Source organism: Protomyctophum bolini, assembly GCF_963924005.1.
Source record: "Protomyctophum bolini genome assembly, chromosome: 16".
Taxonomy (NCBI): Eukaryota; Metazoa; Chordata; class Actinopteri; order Myctophiformes; family Myctophidae; genus Protomyctophum; species Protomyctophum bolini.
In genome coordinates, this window is record NC_137877.1 from 6,374,764 (window position 1) to 6,397,147 (window position 22,384).

The 22,384-nt window shown below is 41.1% G+C and overlaps 3 protein-coding genes across 5 annotated transcripts; 2 read left to right on the forward strand and 1 right to left on the reverse strand.

Annotated features, from left to right (window-relative positions):
• The first annotated feature begins 1,152 nt into the window (after window positions 1–1,152).
• Window positions 1,153–5,543, forward strand: LOC308331184 (DCN1-like protein 1). 3 transcript variants are annotated; one of them, XM_080786430.1, is made up of 7 exons: window positions 1,153–1,240; window positions 2,391–2,607; window positions 2,868–3,036; window positions 3,618–3,748; window positions 3,962–4,044; window positions 4,200–4,296; window positions 4,839–5,543. In XM_080786430.1, the coding sequence occupies exons 1-7, from the start codon at window positions 1,238–1,240 to the stop codon at window positions 4,916–4,918; spliced, it is 780 nt and encodes a 259-aa protein (XP_080642556.1). In that variant the 5' UTR covers window positions 1,153–1,237; the 3' UTR covers window positions 4,919–5,543. The 3 variants fall into 3 exon arrangements, 2 of the variants coding, with proteins under 2 accessions (XP_080642556.1, XP_080642555.1); XM_080786429.1 differs by lacking the exon at window positions 1,153–1,240 and having other exon boundaries at window positions 2,122–2,607; XR_013965555.1 differs by lacking the exons at window positions 1,153–1,240; window positions 3,962–4,044 and having other exon boundaries at window positions 2,122–2,607; window positions 4,839–4,891.
• Window positions 5,544–7,402: 1,859 nt separating this feature from the next.
• Window positions 7,403–12,477, forward strand: LOC308331034 (growth hormone-regulated TBC protein 1-A-like). Its single transcript, XM_080786132.1, has 8 exons — window positions 7,403–7,548; window positions 8,406–8,551; window positions 8,873–9,031; window positions 9,845–9,969; window positions 10,109–10,205; window positions 10,378–10,550; window positions 10,893–11,078; window positions 11,587–12,477. Exons 1-8 carry the CDS (start codon window positions 7,493–7,495, stop codon window positions 11,686–11,688), a joined length of 1,044 nt encoding a protein of 347 aa, XP_080642258.1. The 5' UTR covers window positions 7,403–7,492; the 3' UTR covers window positions 11,689–12,477.
• Window positions 12,478–13,646: 1,169 nt separating this feature from the next.
• On the reverse strand, window positions 13,647–21,749 carry lamp1b (lysosomal associated membrane protein 1b). Its single transcript, XM_080786493.1, has 6 exons — window positions 21,359–21,749; window positions 19,036–19,232; window positions 17,643–17,765; window positions 16,970–17,036; window positions 16,626–16,793; window positions 13,647–15,307 (listed from the first exon to the last, which is right to left on the reverse strand). The coding sequence occupies exons 1-6, from the start codon at window positions 21,423–21,425 to the stop codon at window positions 15,168–15,170; spliced, it is 762 nt and encodes a 253-aa protein (XP_080642619.1). The 5' UTR covers window positions 21,426–21,749; the 3' UTR covers window positions 13,647–15,167.
• Window positions 21,750–22,384: the final 635 nt, after the last annotated feature.

Genomic DNA, 22,384 nt, shown 5'->3' on the forward strand with positions numbered 1-22,384 from the left:
TGTGCAAAACGAATGCTTGGAATGGATTCAGAATCATGAAAACCCCCTAGTTTGTTATATATGTTACTTAAAGCAAAAGGAAAGTTTGACATTTTTGACATTTTGCCTGACATATGATGTTAATGGTAGGGTAACAAGAAACCCCTAAAATTGCCCAATAGTGACAACCGGTCAGCAAGTGGATATTTTAGGCCAGTAAAAAAGACCAAATTTCCCACTTTAAACAAAAGAAGCCTGTCGGCTGCCGGACTAGATAAATAAATATCTAATACATTTTTATTGTAGGGATGTGCCGATGAGACATTTTGGCCGATATAGATATCCGATATAATGAATTGCTGTTATGGCCGATAACCGATATTACCGAGGTTGATAATGCTCTCATTCTGTATTTGAAAATTATAATATAATTTTGTCCATTCTGATGATAAATACATGTAACAGGGTATCTGCACTGCAGGCTTAGGCAAGTTATATTGAACTTTAATACCTTATATTTAATATTGTGAGCTTGTAGATCTGTTGAAGCTGTTACTTTGGGCTTGTTTATCTGTAAAGACAGACTAATTAATCGGAACCAATTCATTAATCGGTCTGATTGATTAATCGAACCGATGCCGATTAATCTACCGATGTGTTTGCCGATTAATCTCCCATCCCTAATCTCCCTAATCTCATGTATATTTTTGGATCTATAGATCCAAAAAGCTGTTTATTTTTAAGAAACAGCTTGAAACAATGTAAAAAGAAACAATCCTTGATTTATGAATTTGAAGTTAAATTTGATCTAAAGTCAGGCAAGCCTACATCTTTAATTAAAACTCAGCCCACTTAATAGCCCAGCACAAAAAAGGAAGGCTGACATCCAGAGATACTGTATCAGCCAGGGTGCTGCCTGTCGTTTATACTAGTAAAGTGGGAGCTAAAAGTCCCATTTTATCTCACCCTCTCTTCATGCCTCCAATATTTATGTTTGCCAAGAGATGACCTCAACATAGTCCACAATATTGCGTGGGCGTGGCTCAACAGTCAACACCGAACAATCATGGATTTTGGGACAATTGTTTTCTTAATGTACACATTCTCTACCATAAATATCGGTGTTTATTTATGTGCTTATTTATCTGGCAGAAATACATACAGCATAGCTATGAAATAGCTCCTCTGCCTAACTACTTCCGCGCAAGCGCACATTGTTCAAGCGTCAGGGCAAATTGGTGAAACAGCGGCTGTGAAAATGGTAGGTGACCAAAATAAACAAAAAGACAAGTTTCTGGCGGTGCTAAGGCTTAACCTATGACTGATTACTTATAGTAGAATCTCCTATACGCTTTCGTTTACCTTGTATTGGTAGTTTGTAATTTATTAATATTTTCTGCTATAAAAAATGAAGGTCAGTTGCTTATATTTTGAGACTAGCTAGCTATAGCCGTCTACCTTCTTTGGTATTTTTTGGCTATGAGCACAGCAGTTGAAAGTGTCCAGGCAGTGTGACGCACGGTAACTAGTGGAAGGCAATCCCAACTGTATAACACCGATGTCAATCTGTTTGCCATGCTGCGTTATGCCCAACATCAACGTGACTGTCAGAGTAGCTAGCCTAGCTAATGTTATCCTACACACACGTCACATACACACACAAGCTGGTGAAGAGATCATGCCAAAGTAACTAAATCCATGGCCACACGCCCACACCGTGTCCCGTTTGGGGTTTTTATGTTTAACACGGACGTTATGGCCTATTTCAGTAATATGACAATTAAATTGAAAGTTGCCATGGTCATTTAGTTAAATGACATGCTGATAAGGTTATTTTAGACGCACTGCTAAATTGCATGAACTGATGTGAAAATCTAGTACAATCACATTCAAATTCAGCTAGTGAGAGTGAGAGAAGATTGCATGGTCAGTGTCGGTGAGGAAATGACTTCTGTACATTGACAGGGTGCTTGTGTTACACTCCAGACTTGTTGCACCTCAAGGTCTTGTTGATGGCATCTCCCTACTCATGTTACAGCCATGACTACTTATTTGAGGGGCCTTCTGGGGTGCAGCATGTGCTTCGACTACACTCCGTGTTCAACCTCAGAATAGCTCAATATCTGCCTTGCTTTTGGAGAGGACACCGTTACTATCAGCTTCTTTGCTTTATTTGTGTTGTCTGTTCACGGCACGGTTGACCTTTTTCTTTTTAAACTATGTGTCCTACTATATCGCTGTGTCACTCTGTCTTTCCTGGACTAGTTTTTGTTGCCTGAATGCCTTTAGATTTGTGTTTCTCTCTGTGCGTTCTTCTTTGTGTCTCAGTCTGTGTATATTTGTTGATGTCTGTACTCCCTGGACTGTGTGCACTGGTGCCTGACACTAGTCCATGCCCTGTATTTGTGCAGCATAAGCTGAAGTCGTCGCAGAGGGACAAAGTTCGGCAGTTTATGTCCTTCACACAGGCAGGGGAGAAGACAGCTGTGTACTGCCTAACACAGAATGACTGGAAACTAGAGGTGGCCACGGACAACTACTTCCAGAACCCAGATTTATACTGTAAGGAATCCATGAAAACGTCTGTAGACCGGAAGAAGTTGGACCAACTTTTCAATCGCTACAAAGGCAAGTGTGGCCTGGCTGTAAAAAAGTATCTGATGCTTAGTCCAGACTGTCCACTGTCCAGTTACCCTGGGTAAACTAAACATAGTACCTTTCCTTTCCTTTCCTTTGCTTGTTGGCACGCTTGAGTTGTGTGCCAGAAGGCCTGTGCCACTAACTGGACATTAGATTAAATACAATGTCTCTTATCTCGTCATTACAATTATGTTCTTTTTTATGGTGGTATTTGCATAGTGTAAATGTGTCATATCTTGTTTGGATAGATCCTCAGGATGAGAACAAGATTGGCCTCGATGGGATCCAACAGTTTTGTGATGATCTCTCACTGCATCCAGCCAACATCTCTGTGTTAGTTGTGGCTTGGAAATTCCGTGCCGCCACCCAGTGCGAGTTCAGCAAGAAGGAGTTCCTGGATGGCATGACAGATCTTGGGTGAGTGATATACTGTAACTTCTCCAGCCTTCTGTGGTGGTACTACTGTGCTGTAGTTTTGTGACAGGAACATCATAGTGTTCTTGTTTTTTTTCCTGTCCCCCGGCCCGTGGCTATGAATAGACTCACTCAACCACTTAAAGGGCCACTTCACCCCAGATCTTATTGTAATGATGTTTGGGAGACAAGAAACACTTTCCTGGGGTTTTCATATGTGTTTTTGGATATTTTAGTATTTTTTAAAGTGTCTGTGATGTCACAGACACTGGTCTCACTTCCTTCCTGGACTACATGCTGACTCAGCATGATCAAAGATGGTCTATGTATGAAGATGGGCCAACTTCATTGGAGCCACTATAGGCGAAATGGTACACAAAGCCTACAAATGGTCTCCTAAAAATAGTAGGCGTGGTTTGCTTCTCCCCGCGAATCGACCATGTTGGTGATTTGGGCTGTAATAATTACAGGCCAAATTACCTACCATAAAGCAAACACCGGGGACCCGGGGTAATACTAATCCCGTGCGAATCGACATGTCGGTGATTTGGGGTAGAATTGAGTTTTTTTCTTGTCCTCCCCAGGTGTGATGGCCCGGAGAAATTGAAGGCTGTTTTACCAAGATTAGAACAGGAGCTCAAAGATGGTGGCAAGTTCAAGGACTTCTACCAGTTCACCTTTAACTTTGCCAAAAATCCAGGACAGAAGGGTCTAGGTAAGCAGGATGGGACTAAAGGTTTCAAATCAAAATCCATTCTTTAATTTAAAAACAGGGCAGGGACAGGGGTAGTAATGATATCTTTATTTTTATCTCTATACTTTTGGACACCACAGTGATGCAGTCAGGATGAATACTAGGGTAGTAATGATATAGTAATGCAATGCAAAGTGCTGATCCAAAGTCACACCCCTTTCTCTTTGTCTTTAGATTTAGAGATGGCTGTAGCTTACTGGAACCTGATTCTGACAGGACGTTTTAAGTTCTTGGATCTTTGGAATAGATTTTTATTGGTAAGCTGTGAAAGCAAACTTTAGAATGACGTCACAGTATAGTATACTCAACAATATAATACTCTGGATTACAGACAGAGATACTTTTAAATATAGATCCTTGTTTGAAAATATGTTGTGTAAGCACTTAACTTTACATTTAACTGCTTTGATAGGAACACCATAAACGGTCAATTCCTAAAGACACATGGAACCTGTTGTTGGACTTCGGTAACATGATTGCAGACGACATGTCAAACTACGATGAAGAAGGTGAGAGAGCTGGGAATGACAGAATGGCTGAGAGCTACTTTCAAAAATACCAGCTCAACAAGATCTACCCACCCAAGAAATGTATTATCCCATTGCTGAAATGTACCTGGGGGGGGGGGGGGGGGGGGGTTGGAATAGCGGTGATCGAATGGGAAATAAAGGGGAGAAAAGAGAAATGTAATCGGTAGGGTTTTCTTGCATACAACATTGTAATGCTATACTTGAAAACAGTATTTCATTGTGGTTTTGAGCCGAGAGCGGCCAATCAATTATTCACCTTAGTCACCTTAATTCAAGTGGCAGAAAATTTATATTAAATATATATTTAAATGATATATATTTTTAGTGGAATGTCATGTGGTCTATACCTGCCCAGCCTTTGTGATCTACTGGTAGATCACGATCTACCTTTTGGGCACCGCTGGCTTAGAATATTTCAGGTTAAACTTCAGCGTATTTGCTTCTGAAGGCATACAAGAAGTAATGATATTTTGCCATTTCACTTTCATTTTTAAATACATTCTTTTCCCCCTTTCTCAAAGGTGCCTGGCCTGTACTCATAGATGATTTTGTGGAATATGCCCGACCAATTGTTACAGGATCAAAGCGTAAAACTCTCTAAATTGAACGCTACCTCTGGAGAAGCAGAACTGTGTTTCCTCTAAAGTGACTTTGTAGGTTTTTTTCTTCTTTTCTTTTGAAGACATTAACAAAATGAGACAATTGTAGACTTCAGAGTAAAAAAAAAACAACAATTTCAGAAGCACTTGAACTATCAGGAAACCACGTATCTGGGAGCTGAGCGAAACCACTGAGAACTGGTTGTATTTCTGCCCTCGCAAGATTGGGGCATCACACACACACGGACATTGCCAGATTTGCCTCTGCAGATTTGCCTATTTGGTACCCTTGTCCCTGCTACCAGGAGAAGAGCTATCTGCCAGACACCGCTACAGCCTTTGCAGCCGTGGGGGCATAGACGGGAACGCAGGGCGGCCGGGACTGGATTTGTGTATGTGGAATTACTGGAGGAGGAACATGTTTGTTCTTGTTACAATTGGTGTGTTCTGCAAAGCTCTGAAGGATCTGTTCCTGTGGCTTTACACTGACTTTGGGATGGAGTGCTCACTACACCAGCGCCAACAGAACTGTCACAGTTGTTGCTGTACATAATGTATCTATTAAGATGGTTTACAAAGAGCTATATGAAGAATAATATAAACATGTTACATTTATACATATGAAAATGTGTTCTTTTTTTTGCGTGTATAGTGAATGTTCAAATCTCTTACACATACAGGATGCCTCATGTATCATTTGATTGATATCCTATAGATGTCCATAGGTGTAGGTGCATCAGGTGGTTCTATGAAGTTCAGACTACTCATATTGAAAGCATGTTAACCATATTTTTGTTCACGTCTGTTCATCAATTTAACAAATAAATTAGACATTTAAGTAAAGTTGGTGCTCATCTTCTACAAATGCAGTTCAATGCCTACCCTAGAACTGACCATGATTAGCAGAGAGTTTTGATCTTCGTTATGTTCTGTCCAGCCATCACTATTTATTTACAACAGACATTATACTGTTGTCAATGTGATTCAATGGAACTATAGAGAACAACAATAAAGCACGCACATCCACTAACTAAAAACCAGGGCCGAGGTTATGACAAAGCATAAATGTCCGCACACTGGATGGATCATGCTCCCAAAACCTAAAGGTTTACACCATGGACGTGATGTTTCAAGCCTGTAGGCTCTGGCGAAGGACCTTACCTTTCTTTTGTTATTCAATAGAACTATTACATTGAAAACCAGATGAGTTGGAGTGGGTGAATTAAACCAATACATGTAATGCCCACCTCATTAACTGGAGGTACAAGTTGCACGTGTTAAAGAATATTCTATTTTTCGTTCACTCTGAACAATTACTCATGATACCCCCGACTAGAATAACATCTCTGTGGGAATTGTTTTGTTATTGCGGGGGGGGGGGGGGGGGTCTGAGCCTTTGTACAGTGGGGAGAGAGTGGGATAGTGATGTAGCATTGCTTTCAGGCATTAAAGGTACACGCCCTAACCACTCGACTATTGGGTCAAGGTCACCCATCTCTGATAAATGTAGCATACCCTAGTGCTGTTCTTATTTCAGGGAGCAGAGTACCGAAGGACAATAACTCTTGCATAATATACCCCGCCCAGAGTTGTTTTGCCTAATTCTTTGGTTAATCTGTATATGCTACAGAAACCACATTTGTTAAGTATTACCACAGGTAGTATAAATGAAACCATATTGACCCATTGTGTAAGTAAGTAACTTATGAATATTAAGACGCTTGAATAAAGCATGAATTTGTTTAAATAACAATTATAGTATTTTTTTATGACACGACTAATTACACCACAATATTTCCATGTTGAACAGATGAGTATTTGCATTTGTTAATGTTTGTCTTTGTTTTGAACTGTACACAGGTCTGACATGCTCAACATTACCATCAAACCTTTGATATTCTTTCTTGATTGTGATCGGCACCACTGGGGAAAAATTAATAGATTGACCTTTTGATTTGATCCTATGAGGGAACCGTGGTCTATTACAACACTGATAGACATGAGCCATGAGAGTGGATGGCACAAAGGTAGCAACTTAGATGCTACAGTATAATGCTATAAGTTGCTTGGCACTAGCACAAAGTCATGAGCAGGTGTCCCATATTTATATACTGTAAATGTTTTGCTTACCAACACTGGAGACAATTAGCCTATGTTTTGAGTTAACAATGGGACCAGAACATTACTTATTATTAGTCCTATGTTGCTTGTGCTGAGCTGCTCAATGACAGCTATATAAGCAATCATTTAATTTCCCCAAATGCTTGCCATGTCAACACGGTTGATAGGAATTTGCTTCAGTGCAAATACTAGTACTCACAATGCCTACCCATGACGCTTTGTGCATGCAAATTGACTGCACAAGTGCACACCTGCAGACTAGTACAGTAGCCTACCTGGGCGTTTCTTAAACAAGCCCCGCCTCCACGTACCATAGTATGGTTACTATGGTAAGATGAGGAGTTGGTTGAAATGTAGACCGCTACGTTTCCCTTTATTATTTATTTTGACAGCATTTTGACAACTTGGTGCACGCTGTTTCTAGTGCATTACCATTTTAGTCACCAACTCATGTCATGTGCAATATGGATAAGGAAGGACATCCTGGTCAACCTCTATGCAGCAATGACAGGTAGTGTACAGATCTTTCTGCTTTAATTGATTTTTCAAGGATCTACTTTCCACATGATCACACAGACACAGAATTGCTGTCTTCTTTTTTTCATCAACCAAGATTATTATGATCGTTACGCTACAACAACTATATCCGTTGTAGGATGTAGGATTGTTGATCTGTTTTCTTGGAAGGTGGTTTATTTATTTATTTTTGTGGTGATTAGTGTAGTCAGGTAGTGTGCCAGGTCATAATTGCACAGGGCAGGTGGAATAATGGGATCCTATATCCAGACTAAACCACCAGTCGACAGATTTGAAATCGATACCTTTTTCGAATACTGGAAAGATCGCCTCAAAACCGGATACCCATCATCATAGCCCTTTTATATTTACTATGTGAAATACCTGTACCGCTACACACAACACAAATACGTTTGTATGAGTTGTAAGTTATGCCCGGTTCCTCTTTGGAAAAGAAATGTAATACTGTGTGATTCAGCTGTGAAATCTGATCTCCCAGCAACAAGAAACTCTATCCAGGTGAGGCTGTTTGTAGTGTCAATCATCAAGGAAAAAGATGGGAGTTACATTGTACTTGTAACAACAGTAGCCTAGTCCTCAGCTCTCAATTGTGTATGGTGTCTACTGTCATACTGAAATTACTTTAAAAGAACATGTAAATGTACATTTCTGAATTGTCTGGGGACTTGGGCAACTGACACTTGTACATTTTACTCCTGGTTACTTTTAATGTTCTAGAATCAAGAAGATGTTCAAGAATGGAGAACCAGTAGCTATTTCTGCATGCATACATTGTGCATAAGAAAACAATTCGATGGCTAAACAAAATGCTAATTCAATTTGCCACTACAGGATTGACCCATATGGGTTTGAGAGAACTCAAGATTTTGAATCCTACAAGGAAATGATGGATGAGTATGTGGCTGTCGTCAACAGAAGATCCGAGAGATGGTCCAAACTCCTTCAAGGGAAAACACATGTGGAGAAGAACCTGACAGGTTGACCAACATTCTCTCCCTCCCTCCCTCTCTCTCTCTCTCTCACACACAAACAATTTCTGAAAACGTTTGGGAACATTGGATTTAATTACTTTAATTCCATATCCCTATTACCCATCTAATTATAACAGATTCATACTGACTGTAACCCTAACTTTATGAAACTGCTGTAAAATCAAATCAAGTCATGCTGTCTCCAGTTTTATGTCCAGTTTTATGTCAATTCTGGGAACACACACACACACACACACACACACACACAACGTTCTTAACTTATTATATGCAGTAATGTGCTATTGCTTATAATTGCTCTTGTGGTAGTTAAAAGGTATGTGCGTAAAGGTGTGCCCGCTGAGCATCGTACTAGGATCTGGATGGCCGCCAGCGGCGCCCAGGGACGACTTGACGAGAACCCGGGTTACTACCACTCTCTGCTCGCCATGGAGCACGATGCCAAGCTGAAGGAGACAATTCACACGGGTCAGCTCTTTGCACTATAAGTGTTCTCAAGCCACTTCACCGTCACTTATTAGAGCCCTAATAACCTCAATAATAAGCAAATAAACCATCTTGAATCAATTATTAGATGGAAGCTATAGACTTGACATCTATGTTCTTTTATTTTTGATAGATGTATATGCCATTTGCTAGCCCTGGACCTGCAGGGCTAACCATTTGCTTACTCAAGGTGCCAAGTTTGTTATTTATTTTAGACACATGCTAGGGTGTTGATGTCTAACTGCTATTCTACTTACTTTGTAGCACCATCTTGTTTTCTTGGCACACTATTTACTTGACCATTTAACCTGTTGATGGTTGACAAGGATTCATGTTGCACTTTGTACTGTAAGTCAATAGCGTTTGCCAAAGGAAACGGTAACTGTATCTATGCCTCTAGTAGCACACTAGGCTGTCCTCAAACTTTAATTTGTGGTCTCTTATCTTAATGAAATTCTTATTGGCCTGTAGTCTGATCAAAACATTATTTTAAATGGCCTGGGCCGGCCAAGCGGTCCAGGGCACCTAAGCTGGATCCTGACAGCGTGTCGTGGGTTCGAGTCCCGATCCCGACGACCTTTGGTCCCCCCACCCCATCTCTCTCCCCCTTTCCTGTCAAACTACTGTTAATCTATCCCCCCTCCCACCCCCCCCAAATAATATATATAAAAATGATTTTATATCACAGCAAATTGATAACAAGACTAAGCAAGTGAATGCTATATAGACCAGGCCATGCATAAATCATGAGTAATAATAATGATCGGTTCAAACATCTCTTCCGTTTGTCTGCAGACATGCATAGGACCTTTCCTGACAATGTCCTGTTCCGTAACAGCACAGAGCCGGGCCTACAGACAGCCCTGTACAATGTGCTGCTGGCCTACGGACACCACAACAAGGCAGTGGGGTACTGTCAGGTGAGGAGGAAAGGAAGACACTGTTTCGGAACATATAGCAGTCTCACAACGTCTACTGTACAACATTAAAAATGCTTGTCCATCCGACAACTCGGGGGTCGCATGACTCGTATGTCTAATACACTGTCCGATATTCCAGGGCATGAACTTCATTGCCGGTTACCTTATCATCATTACCAAGGACGAAGAGAAGTCATTCTGGCTGATGGATGCCTTGTTAGGCAGAATACTCCCAGGTACCGGTAGCTATGTGACATCCCTTGCAGCTATTTGGCAGCAAGGGATGTTTATTCTCTCACACTCCCTCTCCCTCTCTCACACTCACTCTCCCTCGCTCTCTCTCTCTCTCACACGCACGCGCACACACACACACACACACAGTTAATATTGTGGTATTATATGTTGTAGACTTCTACAGCCCTGCCATGCTGGGACTGAGGATTGACCAGGAGGTCCTCGGTGAGCTGGTAAAGGTCAAATCTCCAGCAGTAGGCCAGCTCATGGACCAGTTTCCTGGCATATGGACCCTGGTGGTTGCACGCTGGTTCATCTGTCTTTACATAGATGTACTCCCTATAGAGGTAAGTGATATAGGATTTCTTGGCAGGAACATGTAATGCACATGGTGAGAAATAACTTTATAATTTTATTCTGGCCATAGAGAGCTTGACAAAAGTGTGATATATTTGCCCAAGAATGTAATTGAAATAAATTGACTTAATCTTAAATATATTTGTAGAAGCAATTGTACAACTTACTAGGTTAAGAACAATGTCATTACAATGGCCATACTGTAGGTGAGACGACTATGTTCAGTTCATCTGATTTCTACCGAACATGGCCAGTAAAGCAAGCTGCATACGTTCATTCCAGATTTTCATACATAATAAATGTCAGCCATCCCCGTTCTCTACTACCACCAGACAGTCCTGCGGATCTGGGATTGCCTTTTCTACGAGGGCTCTAAGGTCCTGTTCCGTGTCGCTCTCACTCTAATCCGCCACAACCAGCCTGAGATCCTGAGGGCTCGCTCTCTGCCCGACGTGTGCGAGTGCTTCAAACAGATCACCCGCGGAGCGTTCACAATGGACTGCCACACCTTTATGCAGGTGAGATAACTATAACGCCGCAGTGTTGATTTCGTCGACTAAAAACTAAGACGAAAATAAAATGTCCGCCGACTACCTTTTTTCCACTGAGGAAAACTAAAATGGAAATGAAATTAAAACTATAAGCTATGATGACTAAAACGAAGACTATAAATATATTGACGATTTCGTCTCAACAAATAAAAACTAAAAGTTAGACTAGACTAAAATGTTAGGAAGGGACCAGTGGACAAGAGATCCAGGATGAGTCATTTTTACAATTAGTTGCATGCTGAAAATAGACGGCTATTTTCAGCAAGTGAAAAAAAAATGTAATTTCGACTGCATCAAGGCCCGCCAAAATACATTTAGTCGACTAAAACTAGACTAACACATTCCAGGTGACTAAAATGTGACTAAAACTAAATTAAAACTATTCAAGAGACTACGACTAAAACTAAAATCAACATTTGCACACGGTCTTGTTTTTTTTGGCATTGTGACTTTATCCTAATTTTCATGTTTGCAGAAAATCTTTGACAAACCAGGAAGTCTGTCGATGGCAACGATCACAAAGTTGAGAGAGACATGTAGACAACGTCTAATGGCGGAGAACACTATGAAAACATGAGATCCTGGATTTGATGGGGTTGTTTTCCGACCTCACTGCACGGGTAATATTTGACACCCAAGGACAGTGAACTCTCCTATAACTAAAAGGAAGACCTGCTAACCTTCAGGACACTGACATTGTGTGTTTATGCTGTGATCGATTTCAATACACAAAATGTAAGAGTAAATTGTTAATTAATTATGTGCATCAACTGTGAGAAAGACAATCCCGTCTCCGATGGGATTATATGGACTAGTTCATTTGCCGTTTTCACCGGACAGCTTTACTTACAGCGTGACTGGTTTCCTATGGTGTACGAAGTGACAAGACTCGTTTCGTTCAAGTGTCCCTCTGAATTATTTTATTTTGGGTGAGGTTATGTTGAATGCTTCTTCATATTGTGGTGATAGCAGTAGACTTCAACTGCATGCAAATACTCACTTGATTCTTAGTTGCACCAACAATGCTGTGGTGATGTTATTAAACAATATCGGTTGCTGCTGTGCTAGGATCAATTTTTTTTCTTCTTCCATTTGGCTTACTTTGCATCACCAATGTTGCCTCAATACATTTCATTGTTCATGTTAACCGTTTCCATGTTCTACAAAAATAATTTGAGCACAATGTTGTAAAAACGATGCCCTATGTTGCCACTTGCCACAGGGGTTTCAGACATGTACTATTGTGTTGGCAGACTAGTGATATTTTGTGCCTTTTGGTATTTGATTACCTGTACATTATAACTATCATGACAAAAATGTGCACTGATGTGATTAAAATGCTTTTTATGTAACAATAGTGAAGATGCAGGTACTTCTACCCACCCGAGGATCCGTGGCTCTTAGGAGAGACCTTTATATTTAAAATATATGTTTATAACGTTGTAAATAAATGGAGGTACAACAACTTAACAGTAGTACTGGAAGATTAAGTACATATTATATCAGTCAGTTGTTGGCGTTTTCTTTTAAGTAAAAAGTAGCAATATATATGGCAATGTATAAAAAGCCTTTTACATTTTACTAAAAGGTAAAAAAGAATGCTACAAAGGTTTCATTAGGTACCAAAACTATAGGCCTACCCATTATGAATGGCATATTTAACAGTAATAGATAACTAGCGCCATCTTCTGGTCAAACACGAGCACAGCATTTACTGCTTCTCATCTCAAATAATTGAAAACTAACCAGAGCTGCTCTCACAGCAGGTTCCTAAAGTGGGGTCCGGGGACCCCCAGGGGTCCTTTAGAGAGTTCCAGGGGGTCCCCAGCTAAATGATAGTTTGGAACCAAATGCACCATTATGGGTCTAACTCTGAGGCATATCTTTTCAAATGGGGGTCCGCGGGCTAATTTGTGTCAATGTGGGGGTCCTTGACATGAAAGTTCGGGAACCATGCACTGCTATAGTGATAGCCCAGACTGAAAGGATCACCTACTTTAAGGTGATGCTTGAAAGCCTTTCTGTTCAGAATAAAATAAAACGGTCTTCAACCAGGTTTTAATTCTGTAAACCCATAAATAATTTATGAACAAATCCTTCCCTTGTTTTCCTAACCACTCAATGAAGAGTACAGCATCCTTTAAAAAAAGAAAATGGGGTGGAAGTATTGCATGTCGTCCTTGACCAGTCATTTAGTAACTGTCCGTTACTAAAATGTTTTAAATGTCTTTCCACTAGTTGAGAAACAGTGAACTGAATGACCTGGTGGACCTATGATGACCGTTCACTGCAAAGTTGGAGGTCAAGGAATTCAGAAAAAGGGGTACTTTGCAAGAAGGGGAATGCACCAGATTGTCTGGTTGAGTCATTATTATTAGTAGTAAATGGACCATTGGTTGAGAATCAGTGGGATGTATACACATGGGATGCATAGCAAGTGTTAGAAAAGGTTCTGGGGACCCCCCGGGGGGGGGAGTTTTCATAAGCAAACGGATTTGAATGCACCGTTCGTTTATACTAGACAAACCAAAAATAACTTTCTTCCACTTTTATTGGCCTTTTAGAAAACAATGCAAACATTCAATTAAAACCTTATTAAACCGCTACATGGATAATTAACATTTCTAGATGGAGAAAATGTTAACATAACTTTTGACTTCATATAATGTACATCTTCAAAACAACAGTACAGGTTGGCTTAGGCATGTCCCAAACGAGCGAGTACCTCTGGTATTGGCAAACCCATCGAATTCACAGCTGGAAAGGCACATGAAAATTTGGCATGGGTATTTTGGCCATCTTTAGTTAAATTGGGATTTCTCTCTAGACTTCAGTCCAGTCACTTTCCCTTATGTAACAAAAAACCAAGTTGCGTTTTTATTTTTAAGCTAATTCGCTATAGAGAAGGACAATGTTGTAATCTCTCAAGACAGATACAGGAGAAAAAAAAAAAGGAAAAAGGGTTCCCAGATTGCTCATGTTTGAGTCACCAGAACATCATCTCGACATTACACTTAATCCTCCATTACAGAGACATCCTGAGAAAAGTTCAACCCCCTCAGTAAACAGTTATGAGGTTTTAGTCTCAATTAACGACCTTTGTGCGTGTGTAGTACCAGCAAATATATATATATGGGTGGGCAGCAGTCTCAGTGCAGCACATACAGTAACACCCCGTTATTAGTTCACTTAACCTGGTCAACAAGGACACCTCAACTAAATCACACCAAGCTGGACTTTGTATCCAAGGTCCAACCATTAAAGAGCACAACTCCTTACACTTGCTTGTTTGAGGCCGATAGTCCCAGGGGACTCTTTGCAGATCTCTACTGTATGCACTCTTGGGCTGTGTGTTGACTTACAATATAAAACACTGGAAGGTTTCTCGTCTTCACAGAAGGGGATAGAATAGAACCATATATTCCCTTTACACTGAAGTAACAACAGCTCCTTTAAGACAAGACCACTAACATGGCCACAAAAACAAAATCTGATGAACAATAAAGAACAATTATTCCAATGCCTGCACAGAAAGAAAATCCCTCAAAATTCCATTGTCAGAAATCAATAAATAATATCTATGATTCAAGCTAAGCTACACACACCAAGAAGCAAGCGAAGATTGTAGTTTGTGGAATATCTGACCTACGGTTCCATGGGTACTAGAGCCAGCCAACACTGAACCCCTTCCTTTACAAGGTGTAAGAAAACAGCTTTTGGTTGTTCCATTACAGTTATCTCTCACCAAACGTCCCATTTTGTACAAAAAGAGCAAGTCAGTCAAGAAGGCGCATATCACCATCAAGAAAACCCCCATAAGGTAGTAATGACATTTTTCTAGTGTTTAGGATAACAGGCAAATGGAGCAGCAAGGTTTCATACTATAGACATACAGGTGGTTTCATAGAGACACAGAAGAAAGGGGGGGAAGGTAGAGGGATGAAGATGGGCAGGGGGGGAGGGGGGGTAGTGTCAGTCTTTTAAAATAGTGGTTAATTGCATGGGTGGGATAGCGCTCTCTCTCTGGCCTCTGTGGCCACGTGACGGAGAGTGACCTCAAATGGTCTGGTAGCCAGCGTGACTCCTCTTCCTGCCGATGAGGTAGGCCACGAGGACTATGAGGACAAGGCCGGCCAAGGCTGCACCGACTATGATGGGGATCAACATGTCGTCTTCATCCAGCTGACATTCCTCAGCTTGGAGAGTGAAAGGAGACAGAGGAGGACAAATAAGTTGACTATGATGGGAGCCATCTTTAAGTTGATCATGGTTGTGAAGCAAAGATTTCTTTCCGATAGCCAACTTTCAATGACTAGTTGAAATTTTAACCTAGTCATATCAAACGTTAAAATATTGAAGGTGTTTTTTTATTTCAAATTTTAGTTATAGATGGAAAGTATAATGTATTATGGTGTATATATATATATATTCTTATTAGCCACAGATTATTTTCGAATTAGGCGATAGGATTCACCATCATCAGTGTCATTTATTTGATTTCACAAGAGAGCTAGTTCCAACCATGGTAAGATAAGAGACTTTGTGAAGGCTGTGTAGTCTTTAAATTAAGGTTTACGATTTACAAGATTTTATTAAAATAGATTGAGCCATTTGCCACATGAACTGTAGTGTGTGGAAGATGACATTGCCAAGCCCCTCCTATAAACAGCTATAGAGTTTAATGTTTGTGTTGTCTGAACACAAACTAACAAACTAATTAACTGCCATGGACAATGAATGGAGAATTACGTCATTGTGTCTGAGCAAATCGGCATATGTATGTCAGTGGGAACCCTTGGCCAATAAGGGACCACCATTTTTGATGATGTACGATGATTAGAGCGCCCCTCACTTCACACTTTTTTATTGAGTGGTGCAACCACTCCAAGGAACAGCAATGTCCGTCCCCTCCCTATTAAGTTTAGGGTACCAATGGGGGCAAAAGAAACAGAGAGAGATAGTGTTGCACTATTGCCTGCTAATTACAATGTGGAGGAGCGTGCATGCATGCATGCGCGCGCGAGAGAGAGAGAGAGCGAGAAGTCTGCTAATTCCCCGCACACAGTAAGTCTGTCATTTCTCAACCGTTTCGGACACAGGGCGACTTGCCGGAACTGGGCCGGCACCCTGGGCGCAAGTCTGGATGTTCTGGGGACCCCCTGGGGACCGCCACACGGAGTTGCACCACTCGGTTCACACGGGTGTGATTTTCTTTTCATCATGCTTTGATTTCTTGGCCAGTCTCATAGATCAAAATATTGTTCCAGTCAGCCTCTTTGTTTTTTTGTCCTGTTCTGTCCATGGAATTTGTGAAATATCCTGCATCTTGGCAAGTGCATACTTAAAATCTCAACGTATTTTTACTGGTGAAATAAAGGTTATAAATAATTAACCTTGCAATAAGGCAAAACACATATGGAACTAAAGTGTGTAACGTGGCTGTATATTGGACCTTTTGAAAACGATGATTCAATTATAATATTGAACGCACGGTCAAAAATCTTGAAAGCATACCTGCACCAAACTGGTCTCCATCGATGCCAAAGGGCTGCACTTGCAGCTGGAAGGTGTTGATGGAGAAGCTCTGGACCACATCCAAGGTCTGTTCCTGATGGCACATGTATGAACGGCCCAGGGTTCCCTGCAGGTAGTCCAGACTACCGTTAGTGGCTGAGAAGGGTACTGTAGAAAAGGAGAAACAAAAAAAAAAAGTGAAAAAAAAGGAAAATGCACAAGACAGAACAAATTGTTTGGGACACAATGGATGCCCACTACACAAGATATCCATTTGGCGGATTAGGGTTCGAAGAGGGTTACAAAATGTATGCATGTGTATTATTCATGCCATGTTTACTCACCGCTCATGTCTGGCCAGTCTGCTGACACAGCCACTTCACTCAAGTGGTACTTACTGGTTGTAGCATTCTGAGGGTAAAGAACCAATAACCCCTCAGTCATGACATTCAAAAAGCAATAGTTACTTGCATGTTCTGAAGCTGCCATCTAGTGGTGCTTAAGAGCAAGTGATATTTTCCTTGACAGCACTTTTTTAATTATCCTAGCAGACATTCTGACATGAATGTGTCACACACACACACACACACACACACACACACACACACACACACACACACACACACACACACACACACACACGAGAAATATGTTTATCGGCATAGTTTGACTGCATTAAAAATGAATGTTAAAATAATTCAAGATAACGCATTAGGTCTGCTTTAATCTACTGCTTTGCATACAATTCTGAAGTTTAAAACACGTTTAATTAAACACTATCTGGCAAAAGATATCTCCTCTCCTACTTTGTCGCTGCTGAAAGTGTGCATTAGAGAATTAAAGTGCCGCTTAAATAATTATGGGACATTTATCTCAGTTAAGAACAAAAAAAAAAAGACAATTCAAACACACTCAGGACGACGGAGGATGAACGCTACCACACATAGAACTTGTTTCTTCCCGATCATTTCGTCACAAGAGTAATTAATTGTAAGACAAAAAGACAAAGGAGCTCACCAGTAAGAACACAAATGTGAGTTTGGTTTGGTCTGCTGTTAAAACCAGAGAGGCACTGTCTGCGTCACATGAACCAGCGCTCGTCGTTATATTGGGCTGAAGATTCACCAAATCCGACACGGTCTGCAAGTACAAAAGAGAGCAGGACATACAATATTATCACCAGTGTTTCCATGCGTTTAAGCAGGTGGACTGGTTACCCTCAACACAGCGGTCCAGGCACCGTGGCTGGTAATACAGTCGGTCCGTCCGTCAGCCCCCCCCCCCCCCCCCCCGTGATTAGATTAAAAAAATAAATAATGAATTCTATCTATAGCTATAATAAAATAAAATAAACACAGAAGCACAGTGATGTTGTGGCTCCAAGCACTTTAATCTGCCGGACAGTATTGGTGGAGGAAGCACAAAAGGTTTTAGGAGGATTCCTTGGAAATCTTTGCACATGCTCAGAGAGTGCTGGACAAACGTTTTGGTCATGCAACCATTATCAGTGCCCTGACAATGGAAAGACGGAAACTCATTCCTTGTGAGACTACCTCACCTGCAACCAACCAGTGAATTAAGGACAAAAAAGGTGCTAACAGTTTACCCAAAATCTGCAGTGGATAGAACATAATTATGGATTTCAAGGGGTATGTCTAGTTTGCGTCCGAGCACAGACATGGTAACGCCCCGCCTGCCTCCGATTGGCTTGACTTCCAGAGATGCGAGGATTAGTTACTCCGTTGGGAGAAATACTACAAGAGAATGACAGCTTGGCATGCATGACAGAATGCAGCCTTGTAACTAACTTGTAAGTTTAATTTTTGTAGAAGAGGCAAACTAATATTAATATACTAAAAAGGATAAAAGATTAAGGGCAAATAGGCCTGGGCCGTCCCAGTAGTCCCAGTCTGGCAGTGTGCCGCGGGCCTTTACTGCATGTCACCCATCCCATCTCTCTCTCCCCATTTCCTGTCAGCCTACTGTCTGTCCCTCTATAAAAAATATAAAATAAAGGCGAAAGCCGCAAAAAAAAAAAAAAAAAAAACGATGAAGGGCAAATAAGACATTTTTACAGTATAATGTTTCAAGTTTACTCATACAAATGACACAATAATTAACACAAACACTTTATTTTAGTAAGTAAGTAGCCTTGCCGAGCCATGAGGCCCATAGGGCAGGAGCCCATCTCCTGTTTCTGTAGCATGAGGCAGCTTGATGTACAAGTACACCCACTGGACATGACGCTAGTATGTCGCAGGGACTCACCCCCCAATCCAACCCTTGATGCTGAGTGTCAAGCAGGGAGGCATTGGGTCCCATTTTTACAGTCTTTGGTCTTTGTGTGTGTGTGTGTGTGTGTGTGTGTGTGTGTGTGTGTGTGTGTGTGTGTGTGTGTGTGTGCACACACCTTATTCTGGGTGGCAGAACTGAAGGAGATGTTGATCTGTAAGCCCATGCGTGCCATCAGACAAGCAGTTCCATTACTGGTCTTGACTGTGTAATTGCCCGTTTCTGGTCTTCCTGGGTTGTTGAGGAGAGGGGCAGTGATTTGCGGAGAACCAGTGGGTGGGGCATCAGTGGCAAAGCTCTGGTGAAAGGTGGCAGCTGATGTCGGGAGGACAAATGGGGTCATTCGAGTTAATGCAATATACTGTAGTGCAGGTGAATTAACAACCCTAATTTGTACCATTAAACCCTGAACAGTAAAGTGAAATCTATGTCATGTGTTGTGGCAGACTTTAGTGCTTGTGGTGCCGTCTACAAAGATGACAAATTATGAAATTTAGTCATGTTAAATTCTTGTCATGATTGAGGTTAAAACTAGATTTAAACAATGATTTAACTTGTGAGATGGTCACATGAACATTCCCCACAAGTTACAAGTATCCAATGATCACCGAGAGAGGAATTCTAAAACCTTCAAAATGTGACAAGAGTGACAATTACACAAACTATCGTGGACGCCCTATGCGTTGCACAACAGTAAGAGGGGAGCCTTGTGATGAACATACTCGGCTCATATTGAACTCAGTCAAACCCGGGTAGTAAAGCTTGTCTGCTGCCCTCAAACATATGCAATTATGCGTACATCAAAGAATACGATGAACAGCTTTATTCTTTGGATTTCACCGTATAACCCTTTTCTTTTTAAATCCCATTGTTAATACATCTATCTTGCCTTGTATACTTTACAATTTGTACTCAGCCTCAGTAATATTGTGCTGTTCCGTTGACAAATATGGTATGTGATGCATGTAGTACACTACAGTATGCATGCATGTTGGGCAGTAATGTATGGATCGTATGCATGTACATCTCAGGCCCAGGACAAAGTAACACAATAGTGTGACTAATAAGTCTGTGGTTATTTAAAGGTCAATAATTGAATATTCAACTTGGGCATGATACGTGTAGAGAGAGAGAGAGAGAGAGAGAGAGAGAGAGAGAGAGAGAGAGAGAGAGAGAGAGAGAGAGAGAGAGAGAGAGCGAGAGATTATATATATTTTTGCCTACCATTGCTGTCATTGCCGTACCTTAAAGCTACCTGATTTATGGTTATGGCAAAACTTAACTTCAATAATAATCCCCGTTATGGGCCCATAAAACATTTATTCAGCTCATTTGAATGCATTAATTGCATACACTATTCGGTGATGTATTTTCTGCCTATTCAGGCCGAAACCGAATAGGCCGAAAATGCTTTTTTAGCCATTTTCTGCCGAATATTTTCTGCGGCCGAATATTCGGTGCATCACTACTTATTATACTTAGGTGCCTTATTGTGCAGCGTATTGTGCCCAAAACAGTCTAAAATGCATCACCAATATCATATGTGATCTGAATCTGATCTGTAGGGTCTACTACTATGTGCTAAAATGACACCACAGGCAAAACAAGTGTCATCATCTGTTAGGCATCTGGCCTACCGTATGACTTGTTGAGTGGTGCAACCACTCCAAGGAACAACAATGTCCGTCCTAACCTATGACGACTATGTGACTATGAGTACCAGTAGGGGCAATAGTGGCGCTGTTGTGCCAGAAACAGAGATAGAGAGATAGTGCTGCACTGTTTCCTGAGAGAGAGAGAGAGAGAGAGAGAGAGAGAGAGAGAGAGAGAGAGAGAGAGGTTGCATCACTCGGTTCACACGGGTGTGATTTTTTTTTAGTTGGTCATGTTCATCAGCTCTCCTGAAGATGGCGGTAGCGAAACCAGTTGAGTTTAGTCCACAAATCAACCTAATGATTATACTCCTACCACTGTAGTAGTAGCATTATAATATGAGTAGTAGTAGGGTAAATCTGTCGAAGCAACCGTTGCCCGTCCATTTTCAGAAAGTGAATTAAACTTATTGGAAATTTGAAGGTATTCGTGCGCACTTTTTTGCCCTGGCCTTTATAAAAGACTTGCATCTTCTAAAGCTTTTTTTTTTTAGCAAACGACAAATTTTGTACTCTCACAACAGAAACGACAAGACTTTTCAGTTAAAACATGTCAATTTTGTTATTAAAGAGAAGGAAAAAAATACTAAAAAAACGACATCGTGCGACGGTGCCGCCGACAACAGCCGATCTGCAAGCTCAAAGCGCGTTGCACCGCGACGCGCTGTGAGCTTGTAGATCGGCTGTTTTCAGGGCGCGACGCCGTCGTACACCGAAATATACAGAGGCCGCTGGTCATCACCACAGCTGGAGAGGAATGTAGACATATTAGACAACAATTACACTCACCTAATAGCACAATGAACAGCCCGACAAGGCAGCTTGGCGTGTCGCAGTGACTGCGCTGAAGCTTCATGTTGGTTTATTAGTTTGTTTGGTTCCGTGTTCCTCAATAAACAACAACAAACCCGACGTCAACGTTGGATGCTAGTTTGTTTGCTTGCTATGCTAGTAGCGTCACAACTAGAAAGTCCCAAGGCAAGGTAAAAAATAATAATAAAAAACCCCACTACGTTGGCAAAATAACGAGGTTCCAGCTAAACTAGAAGATCACACATGCATATTGGGATTCCGATGTAATTTCTATGCTCTCTCGCTTGTGGTTTAAAGTAATAATAATATGGGTTAGAGGTTGTCCTGCTCGCCGCTGATGATACAGAAAATCAGAAATGACTTCAGAATCATGTGATTAAGAACCGCCCAGATGAAGTCACATGATTAATACAGAGGAACTAGTTGCTCTGCTTTTGCATTAGCTCATCATTGGCAATTTAAGCACCCGATTGGTACTCACGCGTTTGAAGACTGTCCCTTTGGTTTATTTTTTATTTAGTTTTAGACAATAAATTATGAATGCTTTGCATGATAGGCCTACTATATTTGGTGTTAATCAAATTAGGGAAAAGTTGAAAACAAGAAAGCATGCTAAGCGGATGTTAAAATGACCAAACAGACGTGTTTATCTTTGTATATGGATTGGATTGCAAAAGACTCAAGAAAGAGTCGCGCAGCATTGATTTCACGTAGGCCAGGAATCCCAGTCAGATGACTGAGATGACAAAGGGCATGGCATATTGACGTGCCAGTGTGAAAAAACATTCTCCTCGTTGCGGTTGTGCAAGCTACCACTCTAGTCTGCACCTCGGCGCCCTCCTTGCAATTTCACGAATCACCACCTGTACTGTACTGTACTGTACTGTACTGTACTGTACTGTAAATAAATGTACCTTGCTGTCTCTCGAGCACTGAACCTGTGCTCAAACTTCTTCAGTCCAAGTGGTAGGCTACTTTGTCTTTTTCATCACTGATAATTGC